Source organism: Misgurnus anguillicaudatus, chromosome 14 (assembly GCF_027580225.2).
Source record: "Misgurnus anguillicaudatus chromosome 14, ASM2758022v2, whole genome shotgun sequence".
Taxonomy (NCBI): domain Eukaryota; kingdom Metazoa; phylum Chordata; class Actinopteri; order Cypriniformes; family Cobitidae; genus Misgurnus; species Misgurnus anguillicaudatus.
In genome coordinates, this window is record NC_073350.2 from 15,991,799 (window position 1) to 16,009,363 (window position 17,565).

At 34.6% G+C, this 17,565-nt stretch overlaps 1 protein-coding gene and 1 long non-coding RNA gene across 2 annotated transcripts in view; one reads left to right on the forward strand and one right to left on the reverse strand.

The window, feature by feature from the left end:
* LOC129427212 (inactive N-acetylated-alpha-linked acidic dipeptidase-like protein 2) overlaps positions 1–17,565 on the forward strand; it is a 329,030-nt gene that overhangs the window by 157,087 nt on the left and 154,378 nt on the right. The window contains exons 4-5 of the mRNA XM_073875958.1: positions 4,944–5,063; positions 16,491–16,629. Of these exons, the coding sequence (XP_073732059.1) occupies positions 4,944–5,063; positions 16,491–16,629 (259 nt within the window). The remainder of the gene's footprint in view (positions 1–4,943; positions 5,064–16,490; positions 16,630–17,565) is intronic.
* Positions 13,714–15,286, reverse strand: LOC141369549 (uncharacterized). The gene is made up of 2 exons (XR_012373347.1): positions 14,404–15,286; positions 13,714–14,316 (listed from the first exon to the last, which is right to left on the reverse strand). It is a non-coding gene; the product is annotated as an uncharacterized lncRNA (long non-coding RNA).

Sequence of the window (17,565 nt, forward strand, 5' to 3'; positions counted from 1 at the left end):
TCATGACCTTGAACTGGTAACATCATACTGAAAGCTAGGGATCATTTTTTCTGTTTATAGTGTGTACTGTGTAGTAAATAGGGAGTGATTTCAGATAAAGATCAAAATTTAATTGACTTTAAATTGTTGACTGCACCTCAGATTAAGTCATGTGCTGTCGGCAGCTATTGCTAAATTAGTCTATTAAAAATCATGCAAACACACGCTCACTTCCACAGCCCTGAACACTTCCTCCCACTGGAAGGTTAAAACAAATCCATTATGCAAGACTGAACCCATTTCACACACGTGTGATATATTCTCCATCTATTTTAGAGGTTATACTTTCTGTCTCTGAAGGAAACAGGAAAATGTCGGAGGAAGCCGCAATGCCATTTTCCCTTTCAAACCAGATGCTGGTCTCTGAACAAGTGTAGTAAAAAGTTACCGCGGTTAGTAACAGTCTGTCTTTGATGTCGTCCTCCGTAAGGTGGGTCAAAGTCATCTATCATAACGCTGCGCATAGTCAAGGCTCAGATGTAAATTAAAGTGCATTTGCAGTGTCTTAAAATCAGTGGGGAAAAACAAATATGACTCTCTTGATGGATGAAACGCCTGGGGATCTTGTGCTGAGGCGAATCTTCAGCTGTGCTCAGGTCACTAGGCAAACTCTGTGCTTCACAGCTGGGCTTAAAAATTCACCTTCTTTCCCACTGGAGACACAATGATGGTTCAGGCCATTGTAATGATTGTAAGCCAAATTCCAATTATGAATGCAAAAGCCAGTATATATATGTATACGCCTTCCGGTTCACTTAATACGGCAGATCTTTTCATGTCGTTTTATGTATTGGTTTCAGTTTTTTACTATTTTTGCTTGGGTCTGGGGTTAGTAATACTTTTTGTTACATAAAATGACCTCCTAACCCAAACCTCAATTCTAACCCCAACTACAAGCGAACATTGTTTAAAAATAGACAAAAACATGGAGAAACCTATATGGGTGATTCTCGCGAAATTAGACTTATGAGGTGTCATAAAACATTTTGATAAAAAAAGTAAATGCAAAGTAAGAGTATCAAAATAAAAAGCCTACAGTTACAAACATCTCTTAGTGTACTATTTTGCACATGATTTCAAATGACATCATACAAACCAATTTTTTTATTTTTTCCACATTTAATGGGAAATTTGTCATTACCGCAACGTGCCCATGACTGGATTTTGGTTCTTTGACTTACAAATATTTATAATTAAAAAATCTAAAAAATAAAAAGCTTCAGTTCATGTTATACAGTAAAGAAACATGTGGTATTTGGTGATCATTGGTAGATGTAGAGACAATAATAAGGAATATAAATGTAAATTTTCTCATCCTCCGCAACAATTTTCAATCATTGTTTAAGCCCTCAATGAACTAACATTTAAAAAAATTGTTGTAAGGGACATAATTGACTGTGACTGTGAATTAGAAGATGTCTAGCAGGTAAGCAGGTCTTATTTATTCTCTCCAGATAAAAGTTGAAATTTTGTTTGTCATAGTACCTAAACAACTTTTTAGTTCTCATTACCGAAACATGAGTTTGTAAATGCATATATTTAATGTAATATCATGTTGCGGTAATGATAATTTTTGATAATGATAATCTAAAAAATGTAAATAGTTCTATAGGAAATATTTTTAAATCCTCTAAAAATAATGGTTATAGTAAGATAAAAAAATTGGCTTCAAGGGCTTTTTAAAAAAATCTGATGCTTGAGAATATTCATGAGACATCCTATATAAATATGTATGGGCTGAGACCAAAGCTAAGCAAATGTATTTGACAAATGTATAATATGTGCCTTCAGAGCATTCAGTAAAAACTATCATCTAATTTTTGAAAGAGGTGTTGTTTGGCGCCTTTTGCATCTGAGGTTTTCAATTGTAAATTATAAAAACAAAAAGTAATCTTGTACTGTACAAAGTAAAAAAAAAACATTTCCATGTTTATTTGGTTCAAACATTTCTGAGCAGCAATCTTGAAGTGTCATTATGGCCCTCAGCATTTATCACCAACTCAAATGGCCAAATCATTTAAAGATTAAAAAATTCAAACACAACAAACCCAGGCAGGTAATGAGATAGCTTGTGCCTATTTCTGTGCAGGCATTACCTCAGGTCAGTAACACATTTGAGGGACTCCCGAGGGTAATTCGTTTTAATGAGTTAAATCCTCTCTTCTCCACGGCTTCTTCTCTTCACACCATATTAGTGTTGATCAGGTGCCTTTTTACTGTAATAAGAGGAATGATATGTCAGGCAACGAAACTTAAAGTTACTCTTTTTCTTTGCAGTACTGCCACATGGTCTTTGTGGGTCACTGGGGTCACTTACTGTAGGCGGACTTGCTTTAAATTAAAGATCAGATTGGATCAAAAAGAACCATATATTGTTTCAATTTTGAAAATCCATATGGCTGTTGTTTTAAAGCTCCCATAACACACGTTTCTGCATTTCTGATGTTAATCTGGAGTACCTATAGAGTAGTATTACATCCTTTATATCTCAGAAGAGTCTTTAGTTTAATCAGATTTATAATAGAAAGATCAGCTTTACTGATTCTTTCCTATAACGTTCGAAAAAATTTTGAAGGAGGAGTTACTACCGCTGGAGGAGCGAGTACGAGTCATGCCACACTATACAACACTGTTTAACTTATGATTCACTACATGTTCGTGTCATTTATATAATATGCATGCGCCTATTTCCGAAAAACTTTCAGAAACTTGTACGGACCCTGGCGAAGTGCATTCGGCACAGAAATACTCTGTAACGCGCCCAAATGCTTTTTTGACACTTTGCCTAAGTTTAGCATGAAGAAACAACTTTATAACTGTGTTAAAGGAATAGTCTACTCATTTTCAATATTAAAATATGTTATTACCTTAACTAAGAATTGTTGATACATCCCTCTATCATCTGTGTGCGTGCACGTAAGCGCTGGAGCGCGCTGCGACACTTCGATAGCATTCATTCAATGGTACCATTTAGAGATAAAGTTAGAAGTGACCAAACACATCAACGTTTTTCCTATTTAAGACGAGTAGTTATACGAGCAAGTTTGGTGGTACAAAATAAAACATAGCGCTTTTCTAAGTGGATTTAAAAGAGGAACTATATTTTATGGCGTAATAGCACTTTGGGGAGAACTTCGACTCACCTGAAAAGTCTGCTCCCCTTCTCCCTCTCATAATGGGAGAGGGAGGGTTTTGCTATGCCGAGTCTAAGTACTCCCATAAGTGCTATTACGCCATAAAATATAGTTCCTCTTTTAAATCCGCTTGGAAGAGCGCTACGTTTTTATTTTGTACCACCAAACTTGCTCGTATAACTACTCGTCTTAAATAGGAAAAACGTTGATGTGTTTGGTCACTTCTAACTTTATCTCTAAATGGTACCATTGAATGAATGGGGCTAAGCTAAATGCTATCGAAGCGTCGCAGCGCGCTCCAGCACTTACGTGCACGCACACAGATGATAGAGGGATGTATCAACAATTCTTAGTTAAGGTAATAACATATTTTAATATTGAAAATGAGTAGACTATCCCTTTAATAAGTCAGAATGCATGAAATACCATTGAACCACCCTTTCAAATAGTAGACAGTTTTGAAGATTTAATGTGTAGTGAGAACTTCCTTTACCCCCATCCCAATGGTTTGGTTATGTACACTTCATGAAATTTGGTTTTCTTTGATACTTGCTGTACTGTTAAGAGTGGCCATTTGTATTCATTTAACATTGATTTTGGTATATAATGAAATACAGTGCTAAGGTGATGTAATACATCTGCAACTCCATAAGAAAGATGAAACTGGTGTGTAAGCAAAACTACGTTCATGTATATTTACCAAAAGTTATATTACATACACAGAAACAGATGTTTTAAATCTGTTGGAAATATCAAGATGCTTTGATGCTTAATGTGTTACCTGGTTGCCTTAATTGTTTTAGTTAATTCAACTGACAAATATTAGTTGACACAATATTTTACACAACAAATATTCAGATAATTTGAAATGACGTGTCTCCACGCTTCTGGATTGTAATATTGCAGATTTTCTGATACTCTATTTAACATTCTTCTTTAAAATATAACGTTTAATTACCAGGGGGGCATTTCTCTCTGCTCTTTAGTCACATTAGATGTGAAGCAATTGTTATTTTTCTCTAGCTGCCCGCAGTGAGATGACCTGTGAAAGGAGACGCTATTTGTCTAAAGGGACAATGTGGAGTCTCCACAACGCATGCCCTCGATAATTTCATTACCTTAATGACAGCCTCTCAGTACAACTCCCTTCCATTCCCAATTTTATTCATCTTCTTTGGGCATTGACTGAACACCTTTATAATGCAAATGTAGGCAATAGTGATAAATCTTTTAGTCGTCTCCTGGTTTCTTGATACCAGCGACATGCACTTCCCTGCCCGGAATCTGTTTCATTTCCCCTCGGCCTAATGTTAAATAAATTGAGTTCAGGTAATGCATTTCCATTTGGTGTTTCTCCGTGCCTTAAAAAGCATTTCATTTGACCCCCACCTCATCAGCCCTCATCAGCCGCTTTCCCTAAACTCACGAAACCGGATTTTGGTGTAATAGTACAAACTAAATGACGAATCAGTGCCTTGGCCCCCTGGCTGCTGGGAATCTGCCTTGAATTCCTTCAGGGCTTTGACATCAGTGCAATGTTGGCATGTGATTTATGGGATGGGAACTAATACATGCACTCGTCCCGCGTTCACACAGAACCAGAGACTTTGTTTTCTTGCTATGCTATCTGTGTGACAACAAACTTTATGGGGTAACAAAGTTACAAATCAGAGGATTGTTTCCTTAGACACAGACGGTGAGAGTGTTCAAAACAATGGCGGAGATGTTTTAAAAGTCAATTATTTAATAAATGTATTACCCCCTTTTTAGGCAGAAGTTGTGGATGTTCAGTATGGAAACCCAGAAGATCTGAGACGTGTCCAAACCAGTACGAATGTGACCAATAAAATTGCACTACTGAAACTCGGACAAGCACCTTTGATTTACAAGGTAAATTTAAAAAACTTGAACTTTTACAGTACTCGTATTAGCAGCCTGATCTCAGCGGATTGTGTACATATTTACAAGTTGGCTTATTCTTATGATTTCATACAATGAAAATCGTACAAAAATGTATGATTATTAGAATAAAGCAACATGAAACCCCTCCCCTAACCCCAACATCAAAGGGGCGAGAGCAAAATGTACAAATGTGGCCGTATGAATTAATCAGATTTAGCCGCCTTGTAAATATGGATAAAATCCCACTAGATTGTTTTGATGTCACTTACTGTACATTGTGTTTGTGAATTGTATTATTGCTTATGTACACTGAAAAAAAGGACATTGGTTGCACGTGATTGAATTAAGTTTTCTTTAAATGAAATTTATCCTTAATGAACATGAATTTCATTTTAAGAAAATTTGATTCAATCATGAAATGCAACCAGTGTTTTATTTTATCAGTGTACAGGGATACAGTAAATTGGTTAAGCATGACGTTATAGCAACACCAAGGTCATGAATTCAAATCCCAGGAAGACACAAACTGATAATGCAAAGAGACTTTGGATAAAAGCATTTGGCAAATGTAAAACAACAAATAACAGTATAAAAATGTACTTAATCACTTTTGTACTTTTTTGTACAAGTGCGTGACATTGTAGTGTAAGAAATTAGTTTAAATGGGTACCTATAGTCACGTAATTTTTTTTCTTTTACGTGAAACTGTCACGAATTTCCGCGTTTTTTCATGATCGTATCACAAATTTCTGTTTATGTGTCATTCTCACGTATTGGTTACTCAACTACTTTTTCTTATTTTCAAACCATTGTCGCTTCGGTTTAGGGTTAAATTTGGTGTTTGCATTAGGATGTAACTTTTAAGTATTCGTTTATAATATTTTTTTCTGATTTATTTTTTATATTTTCTGATTTTTAAAACATTGTCGCCTGGCGTTAGAGTTGGGTTAGGATGTCATTTTATGTAAATCTAACCCTAAACCCAAATGACAATGGTAAGAAAATAGGACAAAACTGTTGAGTAACCAATCCATGACAATGACACGTAAACAGAAATTTGTGATACGATCACTAAAAAATGCGGACATTCGTGACAGTATCACGAAAAGAATCAAAAAATTACATGACTATAGGTATGTAATTTGACCTTGTTGTCTGAAAGTGTAAATACTTATTGTTGTTAAAAAGACCCAGAAATCTCAAATACAGTATGTCATCTTAAAATGAACACTGAGTTTCACTACAGATCTCAATACTGCATTATAAACTGAGATTTTATTTGCCAAGTCTGCAATCATAAGTCATTATTGTTGAAAATAATGTAAAAACAAATAACAATATAAAAATTTACTTGCTTAGATGTCACAAAATAATCACTTTTGTACTTTTTTGTACAAGTGCGTGACATTGTAATGTGAAATTAGTTAAAATCCATTCATACAGCTAATCGTACATTAATGATGAAATTAGAATCTCATTAGACCAACAAATAACCATGATCATTAAAGTTGCTTTAATTATGACTGACATTTAATCTGTTAAATTAAACTTAAATTTAATATAAGTCTTTTTTTGTAATGAAATAGATGTGCAGCAGTTTGAGATTTGTTACATGTGATAACATTGAGTATACATCTCAAGTCTAATTATTTTACCATTATTTACAATGTAAACCCATATCCGGCATTTACTTTAAACGGAGGCGTTTGATTGATTTAGCTGCTTTCTGTCATTAGAGTAATTGACATCTCTGTCCCTGACATTTATAAGTGGGTAAACACTGATGAATGATGTAACTAGTGTCTTGACGGAAAGAAACCTGCTGGTTTGTTGTCTCAATGTCCTTCATGCTTTCAATAAGATGTTCTTCCTATAGTAAATATAGTACGAACCCTGACCCATTCAGAAACATCTTTATTGTATCATTTTATACTTTTTAATGAACATAATGGTGGATGTGGTTAAAAAGTATGCTTTTATATTTCATAAGACTTTAGCTATTCAGTAGATTTGTGATTAATATAAATGCCTCATAAATGCAGTACCAATAATATGGGCCATTGTCTGGCTTTACATTTCTGTATTCAATGTACATTTTATCCTCAAGGATAGACATAATAACCATTTAAAACTTTCGATGCTACATGTATGACTTATAAGATGATTTTTTTTCTCCTGTCATTCACTGATTTTTATTTTTTTATGTAAATGGGAACGCAATACACTAAAGATTCATAGCATACAGTTCAACAGTGAATTCTGTATAGAAATATTCAATAGTTAATAGTGAATGCAATTTTGGACCCTATGTAAGTGTGCGGTTGAATGCACAAATCTGAATACCGGTAGCTTAACCAAAGAACAAAATGAATGCAAATATATTCCTTTTTAAAACACATACCCTAGATACAATTGCAATTCTAACACAAATAAGAAACACTTTCTGTTTAGTAAAATTATTCATTTGTCCTGTTATTTGAGTTCAAGGAAACAAATCCATAATTACTATTAGCCTTTTCAGAAATGAATCAATTATTTATGCTATTTGTATGAATAATTGTGTACGTTCACAGGAACCATACATCCTATAGTAAAACTCAATCATTTCATGATCACATTTGATCACCATAGTACCAGCTGTTATCCCTTTATGGTAAAGGTAATGCTGACCTTTGGGACTACTACACTTGATTTGTATTCCAGCCCTGTGCCAGGCACTTTCAGCTATCATTTGTTTGGGAAGAGTTATTGATTTTCTTTAAAGTGAGTGATTATGCTTAGTCTGTGAGGATCAAGCTTTTTGACTGCTTCTCCTCAGACAATTAAGCCCACAGAATGATGGCACGTTTGATCTGAGACCTAGCATCTTTGTCGCAATACACCGTCCCACCCTGTTAGCACAGGCCCAATGTAGATAATAAAGCAAATTCGACAAGCAACATTTTGCTCAGTTTCGAGACAAACAATTTTATGCGATTTTGAAAGGTTTATAGGCTACTTGTTTGCATCTCCCTTCACAGTAAAACAAGAATTATTACTCACGATTTTATGCTTTGCTGCATGCGAAAATCATAACAAACAGCATACCATAACCATTTCTGAGGTACCTGGGTTTTAAAAATGCTGATATTCAGTCTTGGACTTTTAAATGGGTAGGACACTGTATTTTCTTGTGTAGCCTCGAAATCATTGGCAAGACCTTAACAGAGACTTAAATGAATGATTTGCAGGAACGTTTGTGTTTGTGGACCCCATTTAGTTTTATAGTAGGAAAAAAGAAGAACTATGGAAGTAAATGGGGTCCACAAACAGTTTGGTTACAAACATTTCTCAATATCTTCCTTCGTGTTCATCAGAACAAAGAAGTTTATACAGGTTTGTAACAACATAAGAGTGAGAAAATGATGACAGAATTTTCATTTTTGGGTGAACTATCCCTTTCATAGTTTCTCTTAGAAAAAGGGTGGTACCCTTTCAAGAAGTATACATTTGCACCTAAAGGATCATATTTTAATGATCTAAGTGCATTGTCTAAAGTGTACGTCTTAACAGGCGTGTCCAAACCCACTTTTGCTAATTTAAGGATGGGAAAAATGGTTTATGGGCCAAGCGCACGGCCTTAAAGGGTTATTCCTATTTTCCTAATGAGTAATGGGTGTGTTTTGGGCGTAAGGTGCAATAAACCAATGAGAGTCTCAGCTCTCATTTCCTTTAAAAGCCAGTTGCGACTGGCGCCTATTCCCTATTTAGAAAGTGGAATTTCTAAACTGAAAAACTAAGCGAAGGAGAAAGACCACCAGTTTAAGATTAATATAAAAAATTTGTGTTGCTTTTATTTGTATTGAAATTATTATGTATTTTATTTTTTATTAAAACCTTTAACCTGATAAGGAACACTGTGCCGTACACGGTACACCCTCTCCCTTGCACGTGAGGCTGAATAAATGTCATTGTAACTTTGAAGCATTACATTTTCAAAATATATACGGTCATGCGGCACATCGTTGTAAAGCTTAGACTTTCGGGATTCCATTAAGCGCACACACAAAGCATAAGATGATTTTTAGCAGTCATAAAACTGTAATCTAGTTGTTAGTTACTTGAACCGGGCGGCGCCGATTTAGGATATTTACTCGTGAAATTGTCCAAAACAAATTGTTCATAAATCCCCAAAAGTCCAAGGAAATGGAATATCCAAGCCTTTTAATCCAGAATGATTTGTTCATCTCACAATTTTGACGTTTCTGACCGAATTACGATATAAATAGTGTATACAATAAGTTCACTAATGGATATTCGTTCGAATCTCACTTTTCATTCACGATTTATAATGAATATATTTGGATGTCACGTTTATTGTGCAACGTCTGAGGAACAAATACGCCCTCTTGTGGAATTTCAGCCGTTCCATAAGGGGCTACAAGCCGTTTTCTTCAGTCATGGAAGTAAAAATAGCAGGCTTTTAATGGCTGTAAATGTATTGATATCCTACATAATCATTGTAATCTCATAAAATAATTTGCGAATATGCAAGAAAAGGTTTGTAATCTAAAAATACAAACAAGAGATAAAGAATTTACAAACGTGCGGAGAGCCGTTTCAGCACTCAGACAGCGCCATGTTTTTTTTTAAAAGCATTACTTAAAAATGTTTCTCATCTCATCATATCCACAAGTACAGAGTCATCATATACAATAAATCTGCGGGCTGCCGTTTTAAAAAAAAAACATTTAAAATTGAATGCTTTTGTTTAAAGCAAAGCATTTATGAGGCTACAGGTGAAGCAGCTCTTTATGCCTTCTAACGTCTCATAATCGATCCTCATTTATGTCCAAGAGACTCAATAATAATCTTTACATTTGACTTCTTTTATTTTTCATATTTAAAAGCTTTTTTGCATGGCTGGGCATCCATGTGTGTGTGATAAGCAAACCCACATTGTTGTCCCTTTTATAGGCGCATATTTCTAACACGCTCATTAAATAAAAAAACATAAACTTTAGACTAGGTTTTAGTTGGCCAATGGTGTAGTCTATTTTAGTTGCCTCAAAATAGCAACGCGCAAGCAATGCGCCTGAACACCTCGTTATCAGACCAGAACGCCCATGTGCGCAAAATTGGGCGTAAATGCATTTGCTATTTAAACAACATGGCACTAAATGTAAAAATTATAATTGCAACAGGTTGAAACTAGCAAAAGACACTTGTGTTATGCATTGCGCCGCATTGCGCTGGGTGTATGATAGGGCCCAAAGAGTTCATATTTGTACCTCAAAGGTACACATTTGATACCAAATGTATACATATCTCTACCTAAATGGTACATATTAGGAGCTTTTCAAAGGGTACTGCCCTAATGACAACTTGGGACCATGTTTTGACTTTGTTGTCTAAAGTGTAAATACTTATTATTGTTGTTAAAAAGATGCAGAAATCTCAAATACAGTATGTACTCTCAAAATGCACACTGAGTTTCGGTATAGATCTCAACACATTATAAACTGAGATTTTATTTGCCAAGTCTGCAATCATAAGTCATTATTGTTGAAGTTCATTCAAAATGCACCCAACGATTTCTCATTAAAATAGCACTCCATATGTGAGTCACTAAATTTCGCCTCATCCTTCATGAGAGCATGTTTGTATTGGAGCCAGTAAGTAAATGTCAAGTGCTGTATGTTTAGTTGCACTCTTCTGTGTTTCTGCGAAGGACAAGGTGTTGCTTTTGTTGACATTTAACTTTTAACCATTAGCCATGGTGACCCGTGATCATTCATCACAACAACAAAACCAACAAGGTGTTGATTTCAATCTGAGAACAACTCCCATGCTGTAAGACAATCGGTTCCAAGTCTAATTTTCAACTTATTACAAGCCTGTTTATCTTCATCCTGTGGAGAAGGTTCTGGCTGGCTTTCATGTTGGTGTCAGGTGCGAGGGAGGTTCAGTCACACAACACCCAGCGGTGCATGTGCCATCACACCAAATGTGCCCGTCTGTTTGACACACAGTCTTAACTGCCGGCATGGCTGACACGATGAGCACAGTTGTCTCGCCACTGTGGTATTCATGTCATTAGCAGTCAAAATTGTATTGTTGACTAGATGTAGGGACTTTGAAGTGTGACCAAATGTGTCGAAATAGCTAAATGCTTAAATGTAGCGTGACAGTAGTGTCATGCAGCTGCTTGTATCTTCAGAATCTATATGATTTGTGCCAGAAGATATATCTAGAGGGTCTTAAGGATGTTTCTCTGCAGGACCAAAGTAATATAATAAAAATACATTTAAACTAACTTTGTTATAGTCTTATGTTATATTTAAAATATTATGTTGTGTTTTTGATGTTATATAGAAGTAACAAGTAGAGAACGACATTGTGGTTTAGTTGATTTGGCTTAGCTGTTGAAAGCACAAAGCTGTGTTCCCAGTGTTCTCATTTGAAACACACATACTGTGCACTGGGATGACATGAGATATTCATTAATTAGTGTTGTTATTGGGCTTTTTTCCTCCCACGTGTGATCCGGAGGGAACATTGAACTCAATATGCTCCCTAACCTTACAGACTATTTCAATTGCATGTTATTTCTTGGAGAATTACAATGAATACACAGTACATAGATACTGTATACTGTGATGTTTATTTTATGCATTATATTGTTAGAATAACAATTAGAGTAAAAAGCTCAATTTAAATAAAAAAGGCCCAATTATTTCAAACATTTGTGTATAATTTATCTTATTGTAATATTTCTGTTTTATTTTTTATTTAATCCAAAACCCTTGACACTCAAGCTCCCTTAGAGTTAAACATTTGATTTTTACCATTTTGGAATCCATTCAGCCGATATAGTTAAGCATAATCCATTGAATCTGATTAGACCATTAGCATCGCGTTAAAAAAAGTAACCGAAGAGTTTCGATATTTTTCCTATTGAAAACTCTCATCCCAGCATAATAATCAAGGACTTTGCTGCTGTAACATGGCTGCAGCAGGGGCAATGATATTACGCAGCACCTGAATATATTCCCCTGCTATTCAAAGTAACCAAGGGGACTATTTTTGGGCAGTGCGTAATATCATTGCCCCTCCTGCAGCCATGTTAGGGCAGCAAAGTCCTTGATTATTACGCCAGAATGAGAGTATAGTTCCTAACCATATCTGCCTAGAAAACAGGGGCGTCGGACTGAGGATAAAACCAGTACTGATTACCAGGGCCCCAAAGGAAGAGAGGGCCCTTAAAAAGTTTGGAATATATTATGGGGGTGGGGCATGGGGGCCCATCAGGACTGCCTATGCATAGGGCCCGATATCTTGTGCAATGCCCCTGCTAGAAAATCACAACTTTTAATTTTCCGTCAGTCTTAGTACACGATGTAACTATAGAAGAGTCAAGTTTTAAATAGGAAAAATATCGAAACTCCTTTGTTATTTTTAGCGTAATGCTAATGGTCTAATCAAATTCAATGGATTATGCTAAGCTATGCTAAAAGTGGTAGCGCCAGACCCGGAGATCGGCTGCATAAATTCCAAAACAGTAAAATTCTAATGTTTAACTCTAGGGAGCTGGAAAATTTGCCTAGTTTCAAAAAAAGTGGAGTGTCCCTTTAAGTCCTATCCAAGTGAATGGGGAAAGACAGATATTTCTTGTGTGCTAAAATCATAATTAAATACCATATTTCGATTCAGTGGGTAGCACTGTTGCCTCACAGCAAGTCCCTGGTTCGAGCCCCGGGTAGGTCCCCTTACGAAAGGAAAATATATTTACCAATATATTACTTGAAATATATTGTAATATATTGCAATATATTATTTTACTTTCCATTTTCCAATATATTACACATTGGCAATACATGGAATAATATATTGATGGTACATATATTCTATATATGTGTAATATATTGCAGCATATTGCAAAATATACAAATTATTGCCACTTTCAATATATTGTACATGGATATAATATGTGTTTATATATGTAAAATTATATGGAAATATACATGAAATATATGTAGATATGTGTTCGATATATTGTGGAATACATTTTAAATATATGTAAAATAAGATGGGAAATATATGTGCATATATGGGAATATGTATTAAAAATATATGTACAGATATAGTGTCACATGTATGTTTACTATATGGTAGAATATATTTCAAATATATGTACAACTATATGGAAATATATATGTAGATATGTGTTCGATATCTTGTGGAATACATTTTTCATATATGTAAAATTAGATGGAAAATATGTGAAATATATGTGCATATATGGGAACATGTATTAACAATATATGTATAGATATAGTGTCACATGTATGTTTACTATATGGTAGAATATATTTCAAATATATGTACAACTATATGGAAATATATATGTAGATATGTGTTTGATATATTGTGGAATACATTTTGCATACATTTAAAATTAGATGGAAATATATGTACATATTTATTGTAAATGTATGCACAATATGTGTACATATATGAGAACATGCACATACAATGTATGAATATATTTGGGATATATACAGTATATGTACATGAAACATCTAAAATATATAAATACTTAAATATGCAACCTGCAATATACAAACATTTACACCACATATTAACACAGACTGATGGGTAATCTATCAAAAGCCACCTTTATTTTCTTTTAATCAGGCACAGATACTAAACCCAATTTGAGGTACAGAGCTCTATAGGCCTATTAAAACCACAAGAGGTTTTGCATATGGTCAGTCAAAGGAAATGTGATTGGCTTTACATTACATTACATAAATGTGTTGCATTGCATTTACATAAATTACATTTTAAAAGAGTGCCATTAAACAAAAAATATACAAAATATAAATTAAAGCAACTTAAATTACCAATGTCCATTTCAAACTTTCAGCAGTGCTATTATACAATATAAAGACAATATCAATAAAGACAATATCAATAAACAAAATGCACAGACAATAATAAACAAATAAATAATAAACAAACTTTCAAAAAGTTTTGGGAACCGTGAAAAAGCAAAAAAAAAAAAAAAAATTGCCAAAAGAACAGTCCATTATCCTGGTTAGGAGTCCACATTGGTTCTTCACTGATGTAAACCACTTACATACCCATGCTTTTGCTCTTCACCTGGTGTCTTAATGCCATTAGCTCGCAGATTCTACTGTTGATAGATTTTCTGACATCAGCTTCCTTGGCCTTATAGGAAACTGTTTTAAAACAGCATCTGTGGAGCAGAACAACAAGTTGTTCACAAAAATCTCTCAGAGATGCAATAAAAACTGAAAAGCACCAGCTCTGAAAACTTATATACCTTTTAAAACTTGAAGTTTCCTTGGAGCCGTCTGACATCAGCCTTCTTCCTCTTCTTCTTGAGTTTTACTGGCAGTTGGCAAACAACTTTTAGTGGCATTACCGCCACCTACTGATTAGGAGTGTGGGTCAGGATCATAGGTCAGGACCTATCTATCAGCCTCCTTGTTGCTGGTGTCTGTTACGCATCCTGTCCTCTCTTCGCGCCTGAATCTCAGCTTCCTACTCGAGCATTTTATATATATATATATATATATATATATATATATATAGTGCCCTTTTTGTTCTTGATTGCAATATATTTTGTATCATATATAAATGCATGTTTCATGCATATATTGCAATATATCAAAGCATATAAAGACAAACTATTACATGTAAAAAATACAGTGCCCTTTCTGTTCTTGATTGCAATATATTTTGTCTCATATATACATGTATGGTTTATGCATATATTGCAATATATCAAAGCATATAAAGACAAACTATAACATGAAAAAAATATAGTGCCCTTTTTGTTCTTGATTGCAATATATTTTGTCTCATATATACATGTATGGTCTATGCATATATAGCAATATATTAAAGCATATAGAGACAAACTATTACATGTAAAAAATATAGTGCCCTTTTTGTTCTTGATTGCAATATATTTTGTATCATATATAAATGTATGTTTCATGCATATATTGCAATATATCAAAGCATATAAAGACAAACTATTACATGTAAAAAATACAGTGCCCTTTCTGTTCTTGATTGCAATATATTTTGTCTCATATATACATGTATGGTTTATGCATATATTGCAATATATCAAAGCATATAAAGACAAACTATAACATGAAAAAAATATAGTGCCCTTTTTGTTCTTGATTGCAATATATTTTGTCTCATATATACATGTATGGTCTATGCATATATAGCAATATATTAAAGCATATAGAGACAAACTATTACATGTAAAAAATATAGTGCCCTTTTTGTTCTTGAATGCAATATATTTTGTCTCATATATACAGTACCTGTATGGTCTATGCATATATTGCAATATATCACAGGATATGAAGACAATCTATTACATGTAAAAAATATAGTGCCCTTTTTGTTCTTGAATGCAATATATTTTGTCTCATATATACATGTATGGTCTATGCATATATTGCAATATATCAAAGCATAAAGACAAACTATTACATGTAAAAAATATAGTGCCCTTTTTGTTCTTGAATGTAATATATTTTGTATCATATATACATGTATGTTTTATGCATATATTTCAATATATTGGAAAATATCAATATTAAATCCCATATATGGGAATATGTTGCCTAATATATTACATGATATTTTCCAATATACTGCAATATATTTTTGTTTCGTAAGGGTCAGGTGGCCTTTCTATGTGGAGTTTGCATGTTCTCCATGTGTCGGCGTGGGTTTACTCCGGGTACTTTGGTTTTTTATCCACAGGTCAAAAACATGCAAGTTTGAGATGCCAAATTATCTCAACCTGTGTCTGGATTAACACAACACTGGTATGAATTAACCAGTTTTCGCCATGAATGTAGCCGTAATGTGTAAAGAATAAAGAAAAACGAAATTGCATATTACTGACCAACAATTTAAAGTGACATTAGGTGTACCTTAACTTTTGTTTCTTGGCCTTAAATTGCGCTAAAACCACCATTTTCGAAGTCGTTTCAGCGACTGCGCACAGGCTGGCAAGCATCTCATGTGAATCTGTACAGAGCCCCTCCCCACAGAGAATCATCAGTCTGTTTGATTGATGATTGTTTTTTTAACTTTAACTGGAAGGCGGGACTTCTGTCACTAGAATGGCCATATTGATTCTTGCATTGTCCCCTGTTCATGCTCAATCTTGTTATGTCCAATAGCTTTGTTAGGTGCTTTGGATATAAGTGTTTGCCAAATGCATAAATGCATTAATATACCCCAGATTTTCACAATTGCCTCAGCCCTGTCAGACCCCACATACTGCATGTCTATTTCACACTACATTGTGGTTTGTTAGGAGTTTGATTGTTTGCTTTGTAATAGGAGCTTGTTCATTTTTTGTCTCCACAGCTCTCTCTCCTAGAACAGCTGGGGTTTGGTGGATCTCTCTTGTATGTGGATCCATGTGATGCCCCTTTTGGGAATAAGACCTTTGGGGTGACTCTAAACCCAGGTGGAAATCCATCTTCTCAAGAAGTCCCAAAAACCAGTAAGTTCCCTGAATTTCTTTTACAGACTAATATTCCTGATATTTTTTCACTGTCATCAGACATATTACGCTTTCTCCACTGTATATTATATTCTTACTGAAATTTGATTTAGACTAGCATTCAAAAAGTAATCTGTGAGTCTGCAGAATCTAATGAAGAAGTTGCCCTTCAAGACATAGGTCACTTCGATTAGAAATGCGGTTAGAAAGAGATCATTGTTTCACATTACTTTGCTTGACAGTAAGGTTGTAAACTCATTTCCAGAGTGGTTATAGAGTCACACTCAGAAATCAATAAAAGATTTTCATTTTTCTATTGAATTCTCTTTTAAAGACAAATCTTCTCTTAATAAAGAAAAAAATAACTCTTTAAAAACTTTAAAGTGTCCATAGCACATACTGTTTCTGCGTATCTGATGTTAATCTGGAGTACCTATAGAGTAGTGTTTCCCAATCATGGTCCTCGAGTACCCCCTTCCAGAAAGTTTTAGATGTCTCCTCATTTAAAACACCTGATTCAACTAATCAGTCTCCTTCCAGAGTGGATAACATGTCTCCCTAACAAGCTGTTGATTAAAATCAGGTGTGTTAGATAAGGAGACATCTATAACTTTCTGGAAGGGGTACTCGAGGACCAGGGGCCTCATTTATCAAGCGTGCGTACGAACAAAAGTGTGCGTAGAAACAGTTTTACGCGAAGTGTGGAATTTATCAAATTGCACTTATACGTAGAAATGTGTGTAAATATACGCACACCTCGAAGCATGCGTACGCAAAGAATCTAGTGGTAGAACAGCGATACTACACAGGATCATCCCCAGTGTGTAAAGAAGTGTGTATTTATTATCCACAAGCAGGTGTTAAAAATTATATGTGTTTATATAGTAATAGCAAACCAGTGTTAAAGTTAATGATTTATTTGTGATTTGTCGTCAG